The 21,992-nt window shown below is 41.8% G+C and overlaps 1 protein-coding gene across 5 annotated transcripts in view; it reads left to right on the top strand.

Moving 5' to 3' along the window:
- The window catches only part of Zeb1 (zinc finger E-box binding homeobox 1), a 182,434-nt gene that overhangs the window by 140,555 nt on the left and 19,887 nt on the right, over window positions 1-21,992 (top strand). For all 5 annotated transcript variants that reach the window (XM_052157700.1, XM_052157698.1, XM_052157697.1 and 2 more), the window contains 2 exons: window positions 15,930-16,091; window positions 20,208-20,410. In XM_052157700.1, the coding sequence (XP_052013660.1) occupies window positions 15,930-16,091; window positions 20,208-20,410 (365 nt within the window). The remainder of the gene's footprint in view (window positions 1-15,929; window positions 16,092-20,207; window positions 20,411-21,992) is intronic.

Below are 21,992 nucleotides of genomic sequence, written 5' to 3'. Positions count from 1 at the left end.
AATTTTCTTAAGTAAGGACACCACATCAGGCACAGAAGCTACAATCAGAATCACTACCTGACTGAGTTTTCAGTAGTCACCTGTCATTCTCCACAATCCATCTGTGTCCTGCACTGACCAGATCGTAGAGTTAAAGGGAGATGTGGTAGGAACCCCCTCCCCTGCATCTTTCAAACACTCAGTGGTGACATGAATTTCTGCAGTTCCTCCATGGATGTGATAATGGTTTGATTCACTATTTTCTTTACCAAAGGCAGCTTATCTCTAAAGGCTTCCATTTAGCCCTTTCAAACATCGTTCTTATTTCAGATCTTCTGTCCACTGGGCTCTGTCTCTGTCTATCTCCTACACAAGCATTTGTCCTTATTTTTTAAAGCATTTTCATACTCAGTGCCTTAAATGTTTAACTGATGATCCCAGTCTCTGCCTCACTGTTGTGGTTTTGATGTTTCTTTCCCTTGAAGGTTAAGATATTGCTGGGTTTCATATGCAAGATAATTCTGGACTGAGTCCTGAACTTCCTGAGCTTTTGCAGTGAGATTTCTCATCTTTTTTTCAGACTTGGGGTATAGCTGACAATATACCCAGTTGCATGCAGGCTGTAAGGCGTGAACTGCTTTCTATAGGCCGTGGTTTCCTCATCAGTCACAGCACTGTTTGCATCTGTCCTGTGCCTACTAACTACCCAGTGTCAGTGAGGAATATGAACAGTGACCTAGACTGTTTGTCAGTTCTGTGGTCAGATTCAGACATGAACAGTTTGGGTAGAGCCAGGAACTGACTAATAATCTAACAAGGTCACTTTCCTGAGCATTCCCATTGTCGTGAACTCACCAGAATGTGTGGTTCCTGGAAATTCCCCTTGTCAGTCATCAAATCAAAGGTCTGGGACTTTACTTATTTCTTGGCTGCTGCAGTCCTGCAGCTGCACTCAAGGGCAGGTGCAGAGGGGGACACAGAGGAGGACTCCTGCTCTTCAGTCAGGCAGTAGCTGCCCTTTCTCCCAGTTTGCAGGTACCTTGATCACAATCATCATTTTCTCTACCTGCAAACCACTGCAGGGCTGGAACAAAAGAACCTGCAAAAGAAATTGATATTTTTCTCTTCTTTGAGCCCCTTTCTGGTCCATGAAATTAAACTGGAACATCTCATCCAGGCCACAGGATACCACAGTTACTGGGGATGCCAGTGCAAAAGAAGGACCTCAACAGTGGTGCTTTGGTACCATCTCCAGAATACCTGCTGTACTTAACCTCCTCGCATCCACAGGTGCCTGCACTTTCAGTGTTTCAGCTGTCAGCAGCAACATGTGATAGGAAACATGGACCAGTTTGTGTCTTCTTCATCCAAGCTGAACCTGCTTCGCATTTCATCTTTGCCCTGTTGGCAGATCCTCGCGGCCAGCATGAGCTACAGTTGCTGAGGCTTTCCCAGTGGGTTACACAGCTGGAGTATTCTATATCTGAAGTGCATATCTGTCACAGTCTTCAGATCTTAAGATGCCAGCATAAAAGGAAGCAGCTGAGCAGACCTAAGCCAGACCATAAAGCCCCAAATGCCCTACCAGCCAGAACTTACTTTTGCAGTTTTAAATTAGGCATTTTCAACCTGTGCCACAGATATTGGCATATTATTAGACGCTAGAAGATACAAAGTACAAAAAGAAGAATAGCTTGGAAAATTACAGAGAGCAATATATTAGTCTCAATTAAAGTTTCAGCACTTTTAAGTTTGACTTGAGGAATTTGCTGGCATTTGCTTTCTCCATGGGTTTTCCTCAGCAGGTCAGTAATTGTTGGGACCAGGCATGGAAAAGCTGATACGTGTCCTTCACTGCCTCTTAGAGATGGCTGTAAAAGTTTCCATGAACAATCTAAAATGATGACAGACAGATGCGTATGAACCTTAGAATGTGAGTTTGGGTTCAGCACATGCTCTAAATAACAACTTCTGACTGACAAGTTCTGCCATCCATTCACAAGCAAACCTTTTAGGTTTTTAAATGAACTGTGTTTGCCATTTTTGTTTTCCTTACCAGGAATTGTCTTATGGCTAAAATAACAAGCATTCCCTCTTTGGCTCTAAATTTCCTATTATAATATTTTTTACCTATTTTAATTAAATTTTAATTTTGATCTAACTACATATCTGTAGAAATGTTTACAAAGTTATAGATTTATAAAAATTCAAAGAGACTCTGTGTGCCCTTTACATAGGTGTCCCCCAATCCTGCAAAACTATAATTGAGGTCACAACTAAAATACTGACGCCTGCATTCACAGTCAGGGGCAGAGCTCTGACTCCCAAGTCTCTTTGGCCACCCGCCCTCCACCACTCCTCTCCCAGCATCACTAGCTCCTTCTGACAGAAAAAAACTCAGGAAGTAAAAACTTCTGGCTCAGCCTTTTTCACTTGCCATCATTTTGGTGATTCATCTGATTGCCGTGCATATTACAACACAGTCCCTTTGGTTGCTCAGAAGTAATCTATAACTTAACATGCTTCATTTACTATTCCTTGAAAAGTCTTCATCTAAGGAGTTTCTCTTGATTATTTATTCATTTGGAATTTGGACAAAAGGCCTCAGGAATACTGTCTTAGTTCCCTTTTCTCCTCTTCTCCTTTTTGTCCTAATGTTTATCAAGCAAGGATTCTACCTTTGAGCCTAACCCCTAGTCCATTACATTACTTTATAAACATTTAGGTTAGCCAGTCATAAGGTATGGACATTGTTGTCTTCTAGAAAAAATTCATATGCAAATAGATTTTATTGTCTCTTTCCCCTTCTATCCCAAAACTAGATGTAAGAACTGAGGGAGAATCTCATGTGTCTCCCAGGATGGAGACTGCTGACCACACACTAAGCCTGCAGAAAACAGGAAAGAGAATGTTGCTAGGAATCTCTTCTGCAGTGAACAATTAGTGCTCACACTGTAAGTCAGCATTGTACTGTAAACTCACACTGTAAACCAGCCCTGTACTGTAAGCTCACGCTGTACATCAGCACTGCATTGTAAGCTCACATTATAAGCCAGAATTTACTGTGAGATCACACTGTATGCTAGCACTGCACTGTAAGCTCACACTGTAAACCAGCACTGCACTGTAATCTCACACTATAAGACTGCACTGCACAGCACTCTGTGTTTATTAAGTAAGCTGTTCTGGTTCTTCAACCAAAATTTCAACACCAAAATGAGGGAAAGAGTAGAGACTGCTAGATGTTAAAGCAAAGAAAAACTAGCAGCAAAATAAACAGGAATAAAATCTTTGCCAGGTATAATATTGAGAAGGGATTAATATGTAAAATATATAAAGAACTACAAAAATTAAACACATACACAATAAGTGTACCAATGAATTTAATAGATGTCAGAAGAAGAGATATGAACAAATTACCAATATATATTTGTAAAAGTGCTTGCATCCACAGTCATAAGAAAAATACAAATTCAAGTGACTTTGGGATTCTAAGTCACTGAAGACAGAATAAATGAAAAAAATTAATAACAAATGCTGGCAAGAATATGGGTAAAGAGGAGGCCCCATGTACTGTTGGTGGGAGGTGGAATTGGTACAGCTACTATGGAAATCTCTGGAGGCTATTTGGAGACCAAAGATAGAGCTAGCATATGACTCAACTATACCAGTCCTGACTCCATGGCTGAAGGACTCATCTACATCCTGCCCAGGACAGAGATCCTGCACATTCCTGTTCATTGCATCTCTAGTCACAATAAACAAAAAAAAAAATGGAGTCAGCCCTAGATATCCTTAGAAAAATGAAAAATGAAGATATGGTTCATCCATAAAGAAAATAGAATTTTCAGGAAATGGGTACCAAACACCATATTAAGATAGGCAAGCCCTGCTTCTGGTCTCTCTGGGACTGGACCCTGAGCAGACCCTGGGTGCAAATTCCCAGCCAGGACTACAACACCCAGAGGAAGCGCCACTCACAGGCAGCTAACATGTCCAGGATCCCAGGAGCTTGGTCACACCAGGATCACAGGATCCCAGAATCACAGGATCATAGTGACAGCTGGTCTCTGAGGAGTTCTGACACAAGCAGGATCACAGGCTCCAGTCAGATACAGTGAGGGCAGGTATCATTAGAGATATCCAGATGGCAGAAGGCAAGCATAAGAACATAAGCAATGGAAACCAAGGTTACTTAGAATCATCAGAACCCAATTCTTCCACCATAGCAAGTCCTGGATACACCATCACACCGGAAAAGCAATATTCGGATCTAAAATCACTTCTCATTATAATGATAAAGGACTTTAAGAAGGACATAACTCCCTTAAAGAAATAAAGAACACAGGTAAACAGCTAAATAAAACAATAATCCCTTAACGAATTTCAGGAAAACACAATCAAACAAAAAAGGAGATGAACAAAACCATCCAGGATCTAAAAAGGGAACTAGAAACAATAAAGAAATCACGAAATGAGACAACACTGGAGCTAAAAAAAAAAAAAACTAGAAAAGAGATCAGGAGTCATAGATGCAAGCATCACCAACAGAATACAAAAGATAGAAAGAGAATCTCAGGTATAGAAGATACCATAGAAAACATTGACACAACAATAAGAGAAAAAGCAAAAAGCTCCTAATCCAAAACATCCAGGAAATCCAGGACGCAATGAGAAGCCCAAACCTAAGGATTATAGGTATAGAAGAGAGAAGATTCCCAACTTAATGGGCCAGTAAATATCTTCAACAAAATTTTAGAAGTTCCCTAACCTAAAGAAAGAGATGCCCATGAACATACAAGAAGCCTACTGAAATCCAAATAGACTGGACCAGAAAAGAAATTCCTCCTGTCACATAATAATTAAAACACCAAATGCACTAATAAACAAAGAATATTAAAAGAAGGGAAAAGGGTCAAGTAACATACAAAAGCAGGCCTATCAGAATTACATCAGACTTCTCACCTGAGACTACGAAAGCTGGAAAAGCCAGGGCAGATGTCATACAGACCCTAAGAGAACACAAATGCCAGCCCAGACTACTATACCCAGCAAAACTCTCAATTACCATAGATGGAGAAACCAAGATATTCCATGACAAAACTAAATTTACACAATATCTTTCCACAAATCCAGTCCTACAAAGGATAATAGATGGAAAACACCAACATAAGGAGGGAAACTATACCCTAGAAAAAGCAAGAAAGTAATTTTTCAACAAACACACAAACATAATTCCACCTCTAACAAAAATAACAGGAAATAACAATCACTTTTTTTAATATCTCTTAATATGAAAATATTTCCAACATATCCTAATTGATTGAAGTTAGAAATATGAGGAAATAGAATTTTGTTGGCTGTCACCCAGTGGTCTAATTTGGTAATTGGAGAGATGGCCAATATTGTACAATCCATATATGCTTTCTGCTTGTTTGTATGTGACAGTGTCTTGCTGTGTACCACATAATGGTCTAGAAATCATGCTTCTCCTATCTCAGCCTCTCTATTAATATGGTTATTTATTTGATGTTTTTACACTTTACTATGGCTTTCAGAACAGCTTACATATTTCAAAATTACTTATACAGTCAAAAGAAACAGACAATTATTTTTGAGAGGTAGCTTATAAGAGATTAACAGAGTAAGACTGATGATTTGCTTGATATTTATATTTATTGTATCAATTTTGAAAATGACCTTATAATTTACTTTTTCTGAGATGAGTGCTTTTCAAAATTATCACAGCCAATGAACCAGAAGTTTACCCTTACCTAATGTCTGCGCCACCCTCCAAGCAAATCATTGTTCATTGAAACAGTTGATGAATGACTTCATGGATAGACCATCTTAATACACACACCATTTCTTAAATGAATGAAACCTTATCCCTGTGGGCTGAGAATGATGACAATCACTCAAATCAAATAGCTTTGACCATAGCAGGAAATCTGTATCCAAATAATTATGTCTGCAATTCATTCATTGGTGCAGCAGAACTGTGAACTCTAAGCTACTCTGTAAGTAAAATCCTTTGGTGATGTGAGGGACATTGAAGTATAACCTTATTACAATGAACTCCAATGTCTAAAAATTGTTCTTATTTTGGGTTTGTACCATAGTTAAGAGCCAAGATTTTAAGCTCTACTAAAAGCAAAACAAACAAACAAAAAGACTTATCTTTTTATGTTTGTTTATGTCCATCATTTTTATGATTGGTATAAAAATATATATTGTGTTGAATATAATAAAAAATTAAAATTAAAAAAGATAGGCAATCCCTATTTGGAAAGGCAAATTTGACATGCCTTCTCTCATGCAGACCCAGGACCTAGGAGGGCCATGAAGGGGAGGAGGTAATAGACCACATGTGACACACAGTGGAGAGTGAAATACATGGGGGGGAGGGGTTGGGAGGGAGTGGGTGTGAGAACAGCAAACTAAGCGTGTATGATGTACCATAGGGCACCTGTTCCTGGCACGGGAGATGGCAGAGTCAGTAAAGTGCCTGCCCACAAGCCTGACATCCTCAGTTTGGATGGCCAGAACCCAGGTTTGAAAACTAAAAAGTATACACCTGTAATCCCACCACTGAGAAGGCAGAGATGAGAAAATCCTTTTGCCTCCCTGAGAGTCAGTATAGGGTTTTGTTGTTGTTGTTTTTTGGTTTTTGGGGTTTTAGGGTTTTTTGTTTGTTTGTTTGTTTGTTTGTTTTTGGCTTTGGGGTTTTTTTATTAATTATTTTTATACACTCCATATTTTATTCCCCACCAGCCCCTGTCCCCCCTCCGACTGTTCCACATCCCATACCTCCTCCCCTCCCTGTCTCCCCATGGATGTCCCTATCCCCCACCCCACCTGACCTCTAAACTCCCTGGGGCCTCCAGTCTCTTGAAGGTTAGGGGCATCATCTCTGAATGAACACAGACCTGGCAATCCTCTATTGTATGTGTGTTGGGGGCCTCATATCAGCTGGTGCATGCTGCCTGTTTGGTGGTCCAGTGTTTGAGAGATCTCAGGGGTCCAGATTAATTGAAACTGCAATGACAAGTGGGGAGGGAGGGGGGACCTGGGAGGGAAAGTGGGCAGGGAAGGGGAGTAGGGGGGAGAGGGGAACCTGATCTGACATTGTGGGAGGGAAAAGGACTGAAGCCCTGGGGGCCAACAGAAAGAATGGAAACAGGCAACCTTGGGAGGTAGGAGGTTGGGGGGACCCTCCAGAATGCACCAGAGACCTGGGAGGTGAGAGACTCAACAGGACTTAAAGGGAGGAATCTTAGATGAAATGCCTGACAGTAGGGAGAGGGAACTTATAGAGCCCACGCTCCAGCAAGAAGGCAGGACATCAAATGAAGGAGAGAAGGGTCATCCCACAGTCACAACTCTGACCCATAATTGTTCCTGTTGAAAGAATTTCAGGGATGGAAATAGAGAGGAGACAGAGGAAAAGAAGGTCCAGTGACAGGTCCAAAGTGGGATCCAGCTCCAGGGGAGGCCCCAAGGCCTGACACTATTCCTGAGGCTATGGAGCACTCACAAAAAGGGACCTAGCATGACCACACTCCAGAAGACCCATCAAGCAGCTGAAAGAGTCAGATGCAGATATTTGCACCCAACCAATGCACAGAAGCAGCTGACCCCTGTTGTTGAATTAGGGAAGGCTGAAAGAAGCTGAGGGCGACCCTGTACGGAGTCAGTATAGTTAAAGGAGGAGCTCAAGTTCTATGAAAGACACTCGAAATAAAAAGGTTTTGTCTTAAAACAAGGCAGGGGTGGAGGAAGAGGTCCACACAGACCTCTTGCCTTCCCTCACATATGCATATGCACATTCATACCCAAACATAAGAACTCTGCTACCTTGTCTGTTAGAAATAAAATTTTTAAAATGAAGTGCGAGGAATAAAACCATGAGTAATAAATAAAACTCTGGGAGTAGGCCCATCAAAAGAATCATCATCAAAATGATCATCAAAAGAGCCTAGGTACTCACACCAAGTAGCAATGAAGGAGAATAAATGAAGAAATTACTTCATTGAATGGCAGATAGACTTTTCAATGGATGTAATAACTAAAAATATAAAAATCAGTAATATCAAAAGCTAATGTTACCAGTAATGTCAGTTTTCATATTATGTTAGCAAGTAGTAACTGTCCTACTTTTCAGTTAAAGAAAAACAAAGGACATTTGCACAGTAAGCAACTATAACCATTTTGTTAATTACAGAGTTGGCATATTGCCATTATGTTTGAAGTAGATACATTAAAAAGAAAAGGAAGAAAGCCAAGAAAAAGAAAGGAGGAAAGGATACTTGGTGGTTTACAGACTGACAAACATGCCGCACATGCTATGATTCTATAAGTCCTAGTTGTTGTTTGCAGCAGCAAGTACAAATGAAGACTTCTTTCTCAGAGCTATCTATTTTATACAGCATTTCCATATTAATTGAAAAGTATATATATTATAATTGCTTTTCATATAATGATTATCCTTAAGTATTCATGTAAAGGTTAATAAATAAAGGAAATCTGCTGGCCATGCATGGTGGACCATACCTACAATGTAATACCAACACTCACAAAGCGAAGCAGGATTGTTAGGGCTACAGTGTAAGACCTTTTCCTCAAAAAAGCAAAAGAAAAAAGTGGAAAGGAGAGGACAGACTTGGAGAAGGAAGGACTGCTAAGATCTGCCTGGCATACAGTCCCCAGGCTTAGAGAAGGAATGTTCTCACAGGCGCCTAGGGGTGTGGACACTGCTCTTTTTCTCAACAGTCAAACTGAAGAGAAGTCTTTGGCATCTTCAGTGGAATTTGACTGGGGTACAGATAACTGCTGTTTAATATAATGTTGTGAGTATTCTGAGTATAATTAGGATACACACTCTGTTCCAATTAAAAAGCAGTTCACCATTAACTCTGTATCTGTTGTGAATGCACAGTCCTAAATTATTATAATTAAAATGGACCTGAATATAGGAAGCAAAATTTCTTCCTGCCCCAATGTATATAGCATTTATAATATCTTCATATTGACTCTATCCCATTAGCTCACTCTGAATACAGAGGTGGCATGTGAGAGAAACAAACCTCTATTATAATTTGTTAGTTGATATGATATTGAACAGAGTAAAAGATAAAACTGCAGTGTTCTGTGTGTGTGTGTGTGTGTGTGTGTGAGAGAGAGAGAGAGAGAGAGAGAGAGAGCATCTCATGCAGTGCCTAAAGACCAGACATGTGGCTTGGAGAAGAAATGGGGGAATCTCTGCTATTTATAAGCACTGCCCCAACTATAAGTAAAGCTTTCCTGAGCCTCCCAACCTCCCAGAGTGGTGCATTCCTTATGTAAGAAGTGCAAAATCTGAAACTTACTGCGTGATGATAAATTACCACTAGCAGGAAAGCTCAGCCGACCTCAGAGCTGGTCACAGCCCAACTGTCCTCTAAGAATTTTGTATAAAATTGTCATAGGGCTCTGTGTATAGGTGTATATGGAGCAAATATTTCATATTTAGATTTGGTTCTGTCCCAAAGCTATCTCATTTATTTATATCAGTATTGAAAAATCTGAAAAGTAAATTATCTGTGGTCCAAGAGTAGTCCAGATAAAGTGTACTGAACTTGTAATTCTAAAACAAGAATATTTCCAGAATTATATCTGAAACTGGTCTGACTTTTGATTCTTTGAAATACCATGACAGAGGAATCTAACTGATTTTTATTTTTATAAAGAAAGCACACTGTCCATTTTTAGAAGGAAAATTTAAAGATAAAATATAATCCAAACTCATTTTCCTTTTTGCATTTCAAAAGTTAAAATATTTGTGAATGTGGATCTGCCTTAATCCCATGTTCTTTGATTTGGTCAGGAAAGGAAGGGCAAGGAATCCTGGGGCCAGAGCTAAGGGAGGTGGTGCAGGATGCATGGTCTTCGATGGAGGCCTTTTGTAACATTAGCTTTTTGCATTTGTGCATCCTGAATTTAGTGTATTTCCTCATCTTTTATCTTGCCCTCCTTAAATGGTTAAAAATTTTAGCATACAAGACACTATAGAAAAACTAGATGGTAGTATTATTTAAATGTAATATAAAATTACAGGTATATATAATATAGATTTTTTCCATTCTGTACATATGAGTATAATCTGTGGATAGTCTAAAAGTCTTCAGGTGATACTTTAAATGTATGTGATGTTTTTGTCAAAGTTAGAAAAGTGCAGAACTCGTAACCACCTTGAACAGAGTCGTTAGTAGCTATTGTGCTGAGTTATATGTCCACAGAAAGCAGAGGACAAAAAATAAGCAGTGTCTTGGCTTATCCACAAGACAGATAGCAATCGTGAATGCTGATGAGTTGAGAAGCGTGTCACAGAAAACAAGAATCAACTTTTATCTTGTGACCTGAGTGCAGACATTCCAACAAACAAGGACACTTGCTCCTGGGGACCAAGTACTTATTCCTAAGACTTGGGCCATCCTACTGTAGTGGGTTCAGACCAGAGTTAAGATGCAAAAGGGAGAATGGGAACCTTCAGTCATCCCTTACCCGTGTTAGCATCCAACACTTTCCCGTGGCCCATAAGCTAGGCAGGGCCGTTAGGTGCAAACCAAACCAATGAACTATGAACATTAAGATGTAATTCTCACAAAATTTTATACACACACACACATATATATATGAAATATAAACAGCCTTGATTTAGATATTTTCAATTGTTTTTATCTGGTATATATATGTGTGTGTGTGTGTGTGTGTGTGTGTGTGTGTGTGTGTGTGTGTGTGTGTGTGTGTGAAGGTTTGTTGACTTTGAAATGTGTCTTATGATTACTGGCTTGGAGGTATCCAGCACTGTAATTGTCATTTCCCTCAGACAGAAAGTAAATGTTTGAATTCCAAGTAGTCAGTGAGTAATGCAGTCAGTATACGGCAGGTGAGCGGAGGCACCGCCTGCTTTCCTCTGCCCCTCCCTTGGCCATGTGTAACTTGCATGAATAATGAAACAGGCATCCTTGTTATCAAATATTTGTCATGCAATCCTAAAGATAATATTGGATAATTAAATATGACATTTAGTATTATTAAAATAATAATGTAATATGAAATATTTAAAGTCTTTGTTTTGAGTAAAACATTAATGCTAGTGAACACAAAAGAAAGCTGCTTGCTGCCTTAAATGATAACTTTGGTGATCGATTAATACTGTTCCACCAGAGTTAAGTCATTCTGTCTTCCAGACTTCTGTCTTCCAGACAAAATACTCTATCAAACCACACTTCCATAGCTGAGGCTCATGATGCTTTTTCTCAGTTTGTTCTTCACTGTAAAAATTAATTCTTTCAGTTTGAAGTACTAACACATAGATTTCCTTCCCTCAAAAACTCATGTGTAGAAAGCAGAGTATTAGCCAGAGTGGCTTCCAAAATGCCAGGCCCCTCCCCCTAAATGAAGGTCCCTCTACAGCAGAGGTTCTCAACCTTTCCAACACTCCTCTAATACAGTTTTTCATGTGGTGGTGACCCCAAATTATAAAATTACTTTTGTTGCTACTTCATAACTGTAATTTTGCTACTTCTATGAATCATAATGTAAATATCTCTGTTTCCTGATGGTCTTAGGAAAACCCTGTGAAAGGGTCATTTGCCCCAAAGAGGTTGTGTACCACAAATTAAAAACTGCTGTTCTAAAGGCTCAAATGTGCTTCGCTGTCCCTTCCATCCAGTCTACAGGGTCTCCCAGAAATGTGAGTAGAGTCAGGAACAAGTAAACTTTTAATAAATTCCAGTGACTGCAGCTCTAAGAGGAAGAGTGGCAGTGGAGCTTTGGAGCCGTATGTGGGTGACACTGCAGGAGAGGTGGTCTGATGACAGGCATGGCGGTGGACTTCTTTAATCCCACCTATGGATCTCCATAGGCAGTTCAAGGCTGCCAGGGCTACATAGTAAACAGAAAGAGACTTCGGTTTGCCTCACCTTTGCTTTATCCTTGACGTCTGGGGACTGTGCAGAGTCCACTGTAATACATTCAGAATGATCTCCAGTTGCCCTCCGTTAGCTCATTATGCATTAAGAGAACTATCGACCAAGCATCTCATTGGTGCCCAGATAGGTAATAGTTCAGAGCTTCAAGAACAGAAGGTAAAGATGTCTGCAGAGGAAAAGCTTTATACTGAGAACTAAATTTTTTAGTTTTTTTGTTTAATATCTGCTCCCTTCAGTTTGTGCTAATAGTCCTGTAATTCCGCACCTTGACAACCAGTGCTGAGTTCTGTCTCACCTAAAGGAAAACTGAATTATCACTGAATACTGAGGAGTCTATTCATCACTCAACATTTACATACAGTTATAGGAAAATTGCTTTATAGTTGACGTTTTTGTCATGTGCACTTCCAAACACTTGAAATAGGTAGATCAACACCAATGCTCATGTCAGCCTGAAATCAAGCATGGTAAATCCATGAACACATGACAAGTCTAGTGTGAGAAGTCTTGAATGTCATACAGACAGCTGGTGTCAAGTCACCCAGGTCAGCAGTGATGCTTTCCCATGACACTTTGGGGAAGCTGTTACATCCTAACTCTAAAGTTCTTATTGAGAAGGATGTTCATGTGGTGAGTGCTGCTTTAACAAGAATAACTCGCAGTAGCAAGGCATCCACGCAGGCACAATGCTAACAAGCACAGGAGCACAGCACTGAGTCCTCAGCAGCCCTGAGTTAGGTGCCATCCAGGTTTTATAGTCTCCAAACTTACTAATGATCGTTCCAGATCTTGGATTTTATATTAAAGCCTATATAGTTGCTGGCATACTTGACTTCTGTGTAACAAATAGAGTCGTGTGCTAACATAATACCTGTTTTCTACTTTAAAGTATTTTTGATCAGCCATGGCATTTCTCTAAGAAATGCATTGGTAAGGAAATTTGGTAAGAAATGTACCGGTTGTTCAGTGACAAATGGTCAGCCCTGAAAACAAACACACAAATAACCTTATATAAACTCAACGGTATGTATCTAGGGACATATGTATATACAAATGCATACACAGGTAAAGCTGAAATTCTCTTTAATTTCACCTGCAAGAATGTTAAAGCTAAAAGTAGGTTTATCATTTAATCATCACTCATTAACAATATATTAGACATGCCTCTAAAAAAACTCTGAAAGCTTCATATTGAGGGCTAAACCTTTTAGTTTTGTGTTAAATGTCTGTTATTTTTAATCTGTGCTCGGAGTCCTGTAATTCTGCACCTTGACAACCAGTGCTGAGTTCTGTCTCATCTGAGGGAAAAGTAAAGGAAAATATATTACTGTAAATAGGAATAAAAGAGATGAAACCTTTTTAGTTACTTTATGTAGTAGTTTAGTGTTACTTTTTGGTGTTTTGAGAGTGCCTTGGTCCCTGGCACATGCTGGGTTCAGTCCTGAGCTGGGATTAGCACATCCTCTCCCCCTTCCTCCCTCTCCCTCTCTCCCTCCCTGAGGGGCCCCTGCAGTCCTGGCCCTCTTCTTCCCCTCTCCTCCCCTCCCCTCTCCTCTCTCCCACCTCTTCATACCTTTCCTTTTATTTTATGTTTCTTGGGGTTTTTGAAACAGAGTCTCACTTGGGTCCCTAAGGTAGCTAGAATTCATGATAATCCTCCTGCCTCAAGTCTCCTGCAGGTAGAATCACAGTCATGTACCATCACACCACTTATGTTATTTGCCATGCTGTGTTTCCGGCTCTGTTCCGTACTAGATCACCTTATTCTTAAATAAGGTGAAATACCTGGGGTCAGTGGTTTATTTCCACTGTGTTAATTCTTTATACAGCTTCAAAAGGTACATTTATTTGCCAACAAATTATTTAAACATTTTATCACAAACTTACAACTAAATCTGTGTCCTGCATTAGAACTGCTCATTCACTTTTTGTGACACCAGAAGACCTGACTAGTTTTTACTCCCAACAAGCTGTAGGGCCCATTCTGAGCCGTGTGCGTGTGCACGTGTGTGCGTGTGCGCGTGTGCGCGTGCATGCTTTTTTTCCTTTACTTTTCCCTCAGATGAGATAGAACTCAGCACTGGTTGTCAAGGTGCAGAATTACAGGACTCATGCACATGCACACTTGCTATATATGTAGCTTTGTTAATAGGATTTATAAAATAAAGAACTATAAATTGGAATTTTCACAACTACTAGAAAAAAAATGGGCATAACTATCTTGGGTATCCTAACTATAGTCTCTAAGATAACATAAAAATGTGTTATCTAGAGTGTGCTGAGTAGAACTGCACAGGACTTGGTGCCACTGCCACGAACTCACTTAGCTATTCAGAAATCCGAGCTAGCGATGCCCTGATGATATTCGACAGTGTACTGTCCCCTCCAGCCACTGCCTCTTGGTTTGCTGTCAGGGGTATGGTTCATGAGGACACTGCAAGAAAATGTGGCCCATTGCCTCCATCTGTAGTATTATGTATCGGTTTCAGCTTTCAGGTTAGACTGCACGCACTTCAGGAGCCGTGCTCCACACCTCACAGAATTCGTGGAAACAGGAAGCCTCTGTTCTTTTGTCATGGTTGATTTTGTACTTTCTCCTTTGGTGTCTAGAGAGTGTCTCCATAACATAATGAACAGAGAAGGAATATGCCCTTTTCTCCCTTTCAATGTAAGAGAGTGAACCCAAAGAATCCTGTAAACATCAGAGCAGGAGAAGAGCTGTCAAATGCTGAGGACACATACAGACGACACTGCGGAGCTGGACCCACAACTGTCAGGCTTGCCTCTGCCAAGAAGCCCCATGTGCTTCTGGACCATGACTCTAGACTCTAATCTCCTAGAGACCAACAGGAGTAGAAATAATACAGTGGTTCCCAGGGCAGGGGAGGATGAGCAGGGCCCTGCTGACTGGCACGGACTAAATGATAACCATTCCCAGTACAAGGACAGTTAAGGGATTGCTTATCAGCTGTTACTAACAAGCTAAAACCTTAGTGGCAGCTGTCACTGTACCATTGGATCTCACATCTTAGACAGGGATCTACCCTCAGAAGGTCAGTTCTGCTATGAAGAAGACATAGGAAGTCACTTTCAAGAAGGTGACAGCATCTGAGTTAGCAGGGTCCAGTCACAGTCTACTAGGAAAGGACACTACAGATTCAACCTGAAGTCTGCAACAAAGTCTAGCCTGGTTCCAGGACAGCCGGGGCTACACAAAGCAACTCTGTGTCGACCTGTGGGCTTACTAGTCACAGCATGGAGTAGGTCCTGTCCTCCAGAGCCAGGCAGGGACTGACTGTGGGCATCAGTGCTGCCACACCTATCCCAGGGTCTCCATTCCAAAGGAAGCATGTCCTGTTTCTCTTAAACCTTTGAGTTCAGGGGAAACATCTCTTCCATAGTGCTATAGTTAAATTAAACACTTAGAGGCAGAAACCAAGTGGAAATTGCTTTGTTTGGCAAACAACTTTAATGTTTTGATCCAATTTGAGTCAGATGTCTAGCTACAGGTGATTACTGAATCTGCTTTCTAGGAAATTACACAACTCAACGGAAAGGATGGTGTGTGTGTGTGTGTGTGAGAGAGAGAGAGAGAGAGAGACTCAGAGCCAATGCACAGCTTTAAATGTTCTGCTCGGTGCCTGTGGTGTGATCAGAGACAATGAAGGTAGATTTTCCCTGATTTATCATTGAGGATGTTCTCTAAGCTCTCCCACTCTGTCTGAGTTGTAAAGAGGAAAAGTATGGCTCTGAAGCATGGGGCTTGGGAATTCCAGCATTCACAGCACTTGAATCTAAAGCAAATGCAGTATAGATGACAAAATAAGTAGAATGCATTTTTAGCTTTCAGGTCTGTGCCCTACAGTTTCAAGAAGGATCATATGTTCTATCAAGATAAATGAATTCTTATTTAGAAAAGCTTGAAAAACAATTTGGTGGTAAAATAGCTTTTTATAGAGAATGTGTTTCTCTCAGTAAAAGATGATGCGTGCGACTCAGATGCAGAAAATGAGCAAAACCATGATCCGAACGTGGAAGAGTTCCTGCAGCAACAAGACACCGCTGTCATTTATCCTGAGGCGCCTGAGGAAGACCAGCGTCAGGGCACGCCAGAAGCCAGCGGCCATGATGAAAATGGTGAGTACAGCTTAGCACGTGGTCCTCGTCCTCAGGTAAAGGCTTGCTGTTTGTGTTGCTCTATTATGGGAGCACATTCCTGCGAAAGGGAGCACTAAGAGAAGCAGATCCAGATGTAGGGTTGGTGAAGATCCTTTCCCAATTTGTTGGTTGCCGTTTTGTCCACTTGACCGTGTCCTTTGCCTTACAAAAGCTTTGTAATTTTATGAGGTCCCATTCGTCAATTCTTGATCTTAGAGCATTGGTGTTCTGTTCAGGAACTTTTCCCCTGTGCCCATGTCCTCAAGGGTCTTCCCCAATTTCTTTTCTATTAGTTTCAGTGTGTCTGGTTTTATGTGGAGGTCTTTGATCCACTTGGAGTTGAGCTTAGTACAAGGAGAAAAAATGGATCAATTCGTATTCTTCTGCAAGCTGACCTCCAGTTGAGCCAGCACCATTTGTTGAAAAGGCTATCTTTTTTCCACTGGATGGTTTCAGCTCCTTTGTCAAAGATTACTGCTGGTGGGAATACAAGTTAGTATAACCACTCTGGAAATCAGTCTGGCGGTTCCTCAGAAAACTGGACATAACACTTCCAGAGGATTCCCCAGCTTGCAATAAGGACACGTGCTCTACTATGTTCATAGCAGCCCTATTTATAATAGCCAGAATCTGGAAAGATGTCCTTCAATGGAGGAATGGATACAGAATATGTGGTATATTTACAGAATGGAATACTACTCAGCAATTAAAAACAATGAATTCATAAAATTCTTAGGCAAATGGTTGGATCTAGAAAATATCATCCTATGTGAGGTAACCCAATCACAAAAGAACACACTTGGAATACAGTCACTGATAAGTGGATATTAGATATTAGCTCAGAAACTCTGTATATCTAAGACACAATTCACATATCAAATGACTTCCAAGAAGAAGGAAAGAGAGGTCCTAGATCCTGAAAATTCTTGTTCCAGCATTGTAGGGGAGCACCAGGACAGAGAAGTAGGAGGGGGGTGATAGGAGAATGGGCAGAGGGAAGAGGGCTTAGAGAACTTATGGGGAGGGGGGACCAGGAAAAGGAAAATAATTTTGAATGTAAACAAAGAATATTGAAAATAAAAAGTTAATGAAAAAGAGAGAGGGAGAAGCAGATCCTTGCCGTGGCACTCATGAGGACAATCAGTACAGCACGGAGTTGTTGGCTACTCACAGATAGAGTGACAAGCCAGGCGCATCTCCAGTGAGGTGGCAGCTGCTGGCAGAAGTGAGAACAGTTTGGCCCATTCCATCCTTTGACAGTTTTAGTTTGTTTGTTGTTGTTGCTTTAGCAAGTAAAAGATGCTGGGCTGGCTGAGGCACACAAATGTGGGCACAGTTGCTTCTCAGGCTCTGCCTTAGTCCAGGATGAATTCCCAGTGAGTAAAGGAAGGGAAAACACAATCAAAATATGCTCAGAACTGCTAAACAGAAGCCGGCTGCCAAACTCCCCTCCCAAGAATAGTAATCAAATGCAAATCACATGTAAATGTTCCTTTAGGTAATTTTTCTTCATATTGTACGGAGACTTAGGAAGATACTTGAAATTTTCAAGGATTTTAGTAGTTTTAATATCTTAACCTCGTCTTTAATTTTCAAGGGTTCTTAGTTGAGTAGGTAGATTGAGCTTAATATTCAAACAATCAGCATTGAACTTTTTGAAGGAAATTGAGAAAAGTTGGTATGAAAAAAGAAACTAGGGTACTGAGCTGTAACTCAGTTGGTAGAGTCCTAGGTATAAGCAGAAATATTTAGAAGGCAGCTTGACAGCTGACCATTTAACAAGACAGTGGTAACAGGGTCCCTCCCACCTGGCACCTAGCGCCTCCACAGCCATAGGCTTCTGACCACAGTAACAGAATTAGACATGAATTAGACATGAACAGGCTCGAAAAGCTATTGCTTATGCCCAGAGCTGCCATGCCACCCTCTCTCAGCTGGCACATCCTTCTGGCAGGGCAGTACCCTAGCATGTAGGCCCTACCAGGGGTGAGTTGATTGACAGCTTTCCCTCCCTAATGACCTACATAGTGCCTTCCAGTAGTATGAAAGCTAGCCAGCAGAAAGGTTCCCAGTTAGTTTGAGATTAATTTCTCTATGTCCTGAAACAAAAGCGTATGGAGTCTTCAGGATTAGTCTTGCCATCTAGTTGTGATGCGCAACCAAGAGTAATGCAGGAGCATGTGCTCTGGGGAGCTCCGGAGGGCTTGGTCAGCACCACGCACTACAGCTCATTCAGTGCGCATGCCTTCTGAGGAAGCGACATCCACCTGGGCATGCTACTTTCGTTCAGAGTCCTTTTTTAAAATGTATATTTATTAATTAGTAAGGCTTTTCATACATCCCTGATTTTGATGAAACCACCCCAGCTCCTCATTCTATGATTCTGAAAACAAATTCACATTTACTTTTTACTGGTTTTTGCTAGTAACCTAAAAGAATAAATTCACACCTCATGTTTAAGAGAATCCAATGTACTGATTTATGAAAATCACTTTCTGTTCAGATATCATGGCCAGCCTGTCCTTTTCCCAATTTTTAACAGTTTGCTTCCTGGTTGCAAGACTAACCATGAAGACAACCTATAGCAGGCAGTGAGCTCACATCACTCTGGCCCTAGGGTAAGCGCAGTGCAGATAATGGAGCCTCAGGACATGGCCATGCCAGTGCACAGCCAGAACAGCCCCGCCTCACATAGACTCCATGCAGCACGATGGGCATTCTGGCAAGGGAAAGGTTCAAAGTGCTGGTTTCCCACCATCTTGTGCAAGACTTAACATAGATCTCCAACAGAAGAGGTCCCATGTTAGGGTGGTCCCTACCCAAACTCTCTGTATCAAGTGTACTTGCAAGCTAAAGATGCCGTACTGAATGTGGAGCTCTGACTAGTCGATTTCACTCACAGATTTGCAAATATTTCAACAAGCTTGACTAGTCATTTAAAGTTTGGGTTTCCAATCCCTCCTCTCAGGCTGTCTTTAAGGGAGACGCTTGGTTCCTGTGGACTTGAGCTCAGGACAGCACTGTGTGCTCATGGTGAAGCATCTGAAGTGGTGCCAAAGTACCTTAGGTCACTGTTTCCCAAGAATTTAATGAAAGTAGAGAGTATACTTACAGTAAAATATCACTTAACAGCTAATTAATTTGAAAAATACAATGTGGGAAACTGCTCATAGTAGTAGAAAGTGGCAAAGTATTCCTATTTAGGATTCTCAGTTGCTCTGTTCCCACCATCCTCTGGAGTATGCCACCCCCTTTGGATGTGAACTCAGTCATGCTGTTCCCACCATCTTCTGGAGTGTGCCACCCCCTTTGTGGTGTGAACTCAGTCATGCTGTTCCTACCACCTTCCTGAGTGTGCCACCCTGTGTGGTGTGAATTCAGCCATGCTGTTCCCACCACCCCCTGTATGGTGTGAACTCAGCCATGCTGTTCCCACCACCCTCCTGAGTGTGCCACCCCCTATGTGAACTCAGTCATGCTGTTCTCACCACCCTCCTGAGTGTGCCATCCCATGTGGTGTGAACTCAGCCATGCTGTTCGCACCGCCCTCCTGAGTGTGCTACCCCTTGTGTGGGGTGAACTCAGCCACACTGTTCCCACCACCCTCCTGAGTGTACCACCCCCTGTGTGGGGTGAACACAGTCATGTGGCCATGTTTGACTGCAGGGCACTTGGAAACTACTCATTTGTGGCAACTTACAGTGAGAAGAGTGCCAAGCCAGCTATGAAATTGTCACAATTGTGCAGCTGTGTGGCCAATACAGGCTGTGCGCTTGTCACTGTAACACAATCCTAAGTTACCTGTGTTCTCCAGCTAACCACACAAAAGGGAAGAATTATGGCTCTGAGATGGGAGAATTAGAGCCGTGATTGAATTCCCACTTAATCATTTCCTTGCTGTGTAACATTGAAGCTATGTAACCTGTATTTATTGTCACATTTTGCCATGCATACATGGAGGTGACATCCACCCTTCATCTTTGGAGTCAGCTGTGAGGAAAGCAGCTCTGGTATTGCGTGTGGCCCAGGGACTCACTAGCAAGCGACCATAGTCCTTGGGTGCTTTCAGTAACAGTATCTCCTCCCCCCACTCAGGAACACCAGACGCTTTTTCCCAGTTGCTCACCTGCCCGTACTGTGACAGAGGCTACAAGCGCTTTACCTCTTTGAAAGAACACATTAAGTACCGCCATGAGAAGAATGAAGACAACTTCAGCTGCTCCCTGTGCAGTTACACCTTTGCATACAGAACCCAGCTTGAACGGCACATGACATCACACAAGTCAGGACGAGAGCAGGTAAGTGAAAGAAGCAGGAGGCCGCCATTTTCCCGGGCTGGGCGAGCGTGGGGGCAGAGCCTTGGTGGGCACTTGGATACTCAGGGAAGAGGCAGAAAGGGCAGTTTGTAAGCTCTCTTCCTTGTGAGCCTTGCCATCCTAACTTAATTGTTTTGCACAAACCATTAACAAATATTCCTCAGAGTCCATGCGGCTCTGGGGATAATCTATTAACATAGTCTGTGTAGGAAGATAAATATTGGCTGTTAAACCACTTGCCTTCACCTCTAACAAAATTGGGGGAAAGCTTTAATTTTTTTTATTTTCTTTAAGGCAGAGTTCACTTAGTATAAGCTACTGTGGTTTATCTATAGTAGTAAAGGGAGCTACCTCCTCTAAAGCTTTAAGTTTGAGAACTTTTAGCCTGAAGACTCAACTTTGATGGTTTATTCTAATTCTTTATCGCTGTGTTCCTTCTGTAGAAGTAGAAACTATTTTACCTCTAAGTAGCATCTAAAGTGTTGGCTTTATATTTAAAATTAAAATCAAAGGAACTTTAGTAATTCTTTTTTATAATGTCCTGGTTGGGGACTGTCAGCTACCAGCAAGCAAGCTAATATGCATTCAACCCTGACTTTACAAATCAAGTAACCATCTCACAGCATGCTGTGGCATGGGCCCTGGTTCCAGTGGCCAACACCTTATGTCACGGGGCCATGAACATACACCTAAATGTGTGAGGACTTTGTGTAGGTGCCTAACACAGGCCACTTATCCCATAGAGAGTGTTAGTGCCTTTGCTAAGTTGATGGACACCTCTAGAAAACATCAACAGGAAAAGAAGAAATAGTGGGCCTCTTTACTCAGTACTTTGATGTCACTCACAACATGCAGTAATAGAGGTACCGGGAATGTGGACTAAAGCCCAGGGCTTTCAGCAGCAGTAACCTGATGGGGCAGTCCTAGGGACCATTGAGAGTGGGAGGCAACCAGAAACAAAAGGGAGAAGCTGGCCTGACAGGAGCTACTGGGGATATGGGCTGCTGAGGAGGCTGTCCAGGGACAGCGCCAAGGAGCACTGCTTTAGAGGCTGGCGCAGCCACAGCACAGTGATAGCTGAGGGATGGAGATGCCACACAGCTTTTGAAAACAGGGCTCACTCTACACCTGCTGCCCCTCCTGGCTCAGTGAGGACCCCTGTTGGGTTCCATAGCTGCCTGCAGCTATTACGAAGTGGGTTTCTGGAACAGAAGCTGAGGGATAAATAGGGAAGGGGCGAAAAGAAGTATGGCTAAGACAATATTCACTGATCAAAGCTGGAAACTTTAATGGCGCCAGACCTTTTAACAGTTTGGGCAAACCCTTCCCCCCAGACTCCAAGCTGAGTTCTCGTGGAAGTTGTCTAGCTTCTCTTGGAGGTCCTCTTCTTGACTGCTCTGGCAGCTGGGTGGGTCACCTGCTTAATTCAGGAATTCCTAGACCTGGAGGAACAATGAACTTAATCTTTACCCTAACTTAACCCTAGGTGGAGCAGGATCCTGGCTATCTGGGAGAAGTTAACCTAGACCATAATCAAGTACACTCTTAGCACTCCACCTAAGGA

Source organism: Apodemus sylvaticus, chromosome 14 (genome assembly GCF_947179515.1).
Source record: "Apodemus sylvaticus chromosome 14, mApoSyl1.1, whole genome shotgun sequence".
NCBI lineage: Eukaryota > Metazoa > Chordata > Mammalia > Rodentia > Muridae > Apodemus > Apodemus sylvaticus.
The sequence above is the reverse complement of the archived record's forward strand: the minus strand, read 5'-3'. Positions and strand labels throughout refer to the sequence as shown.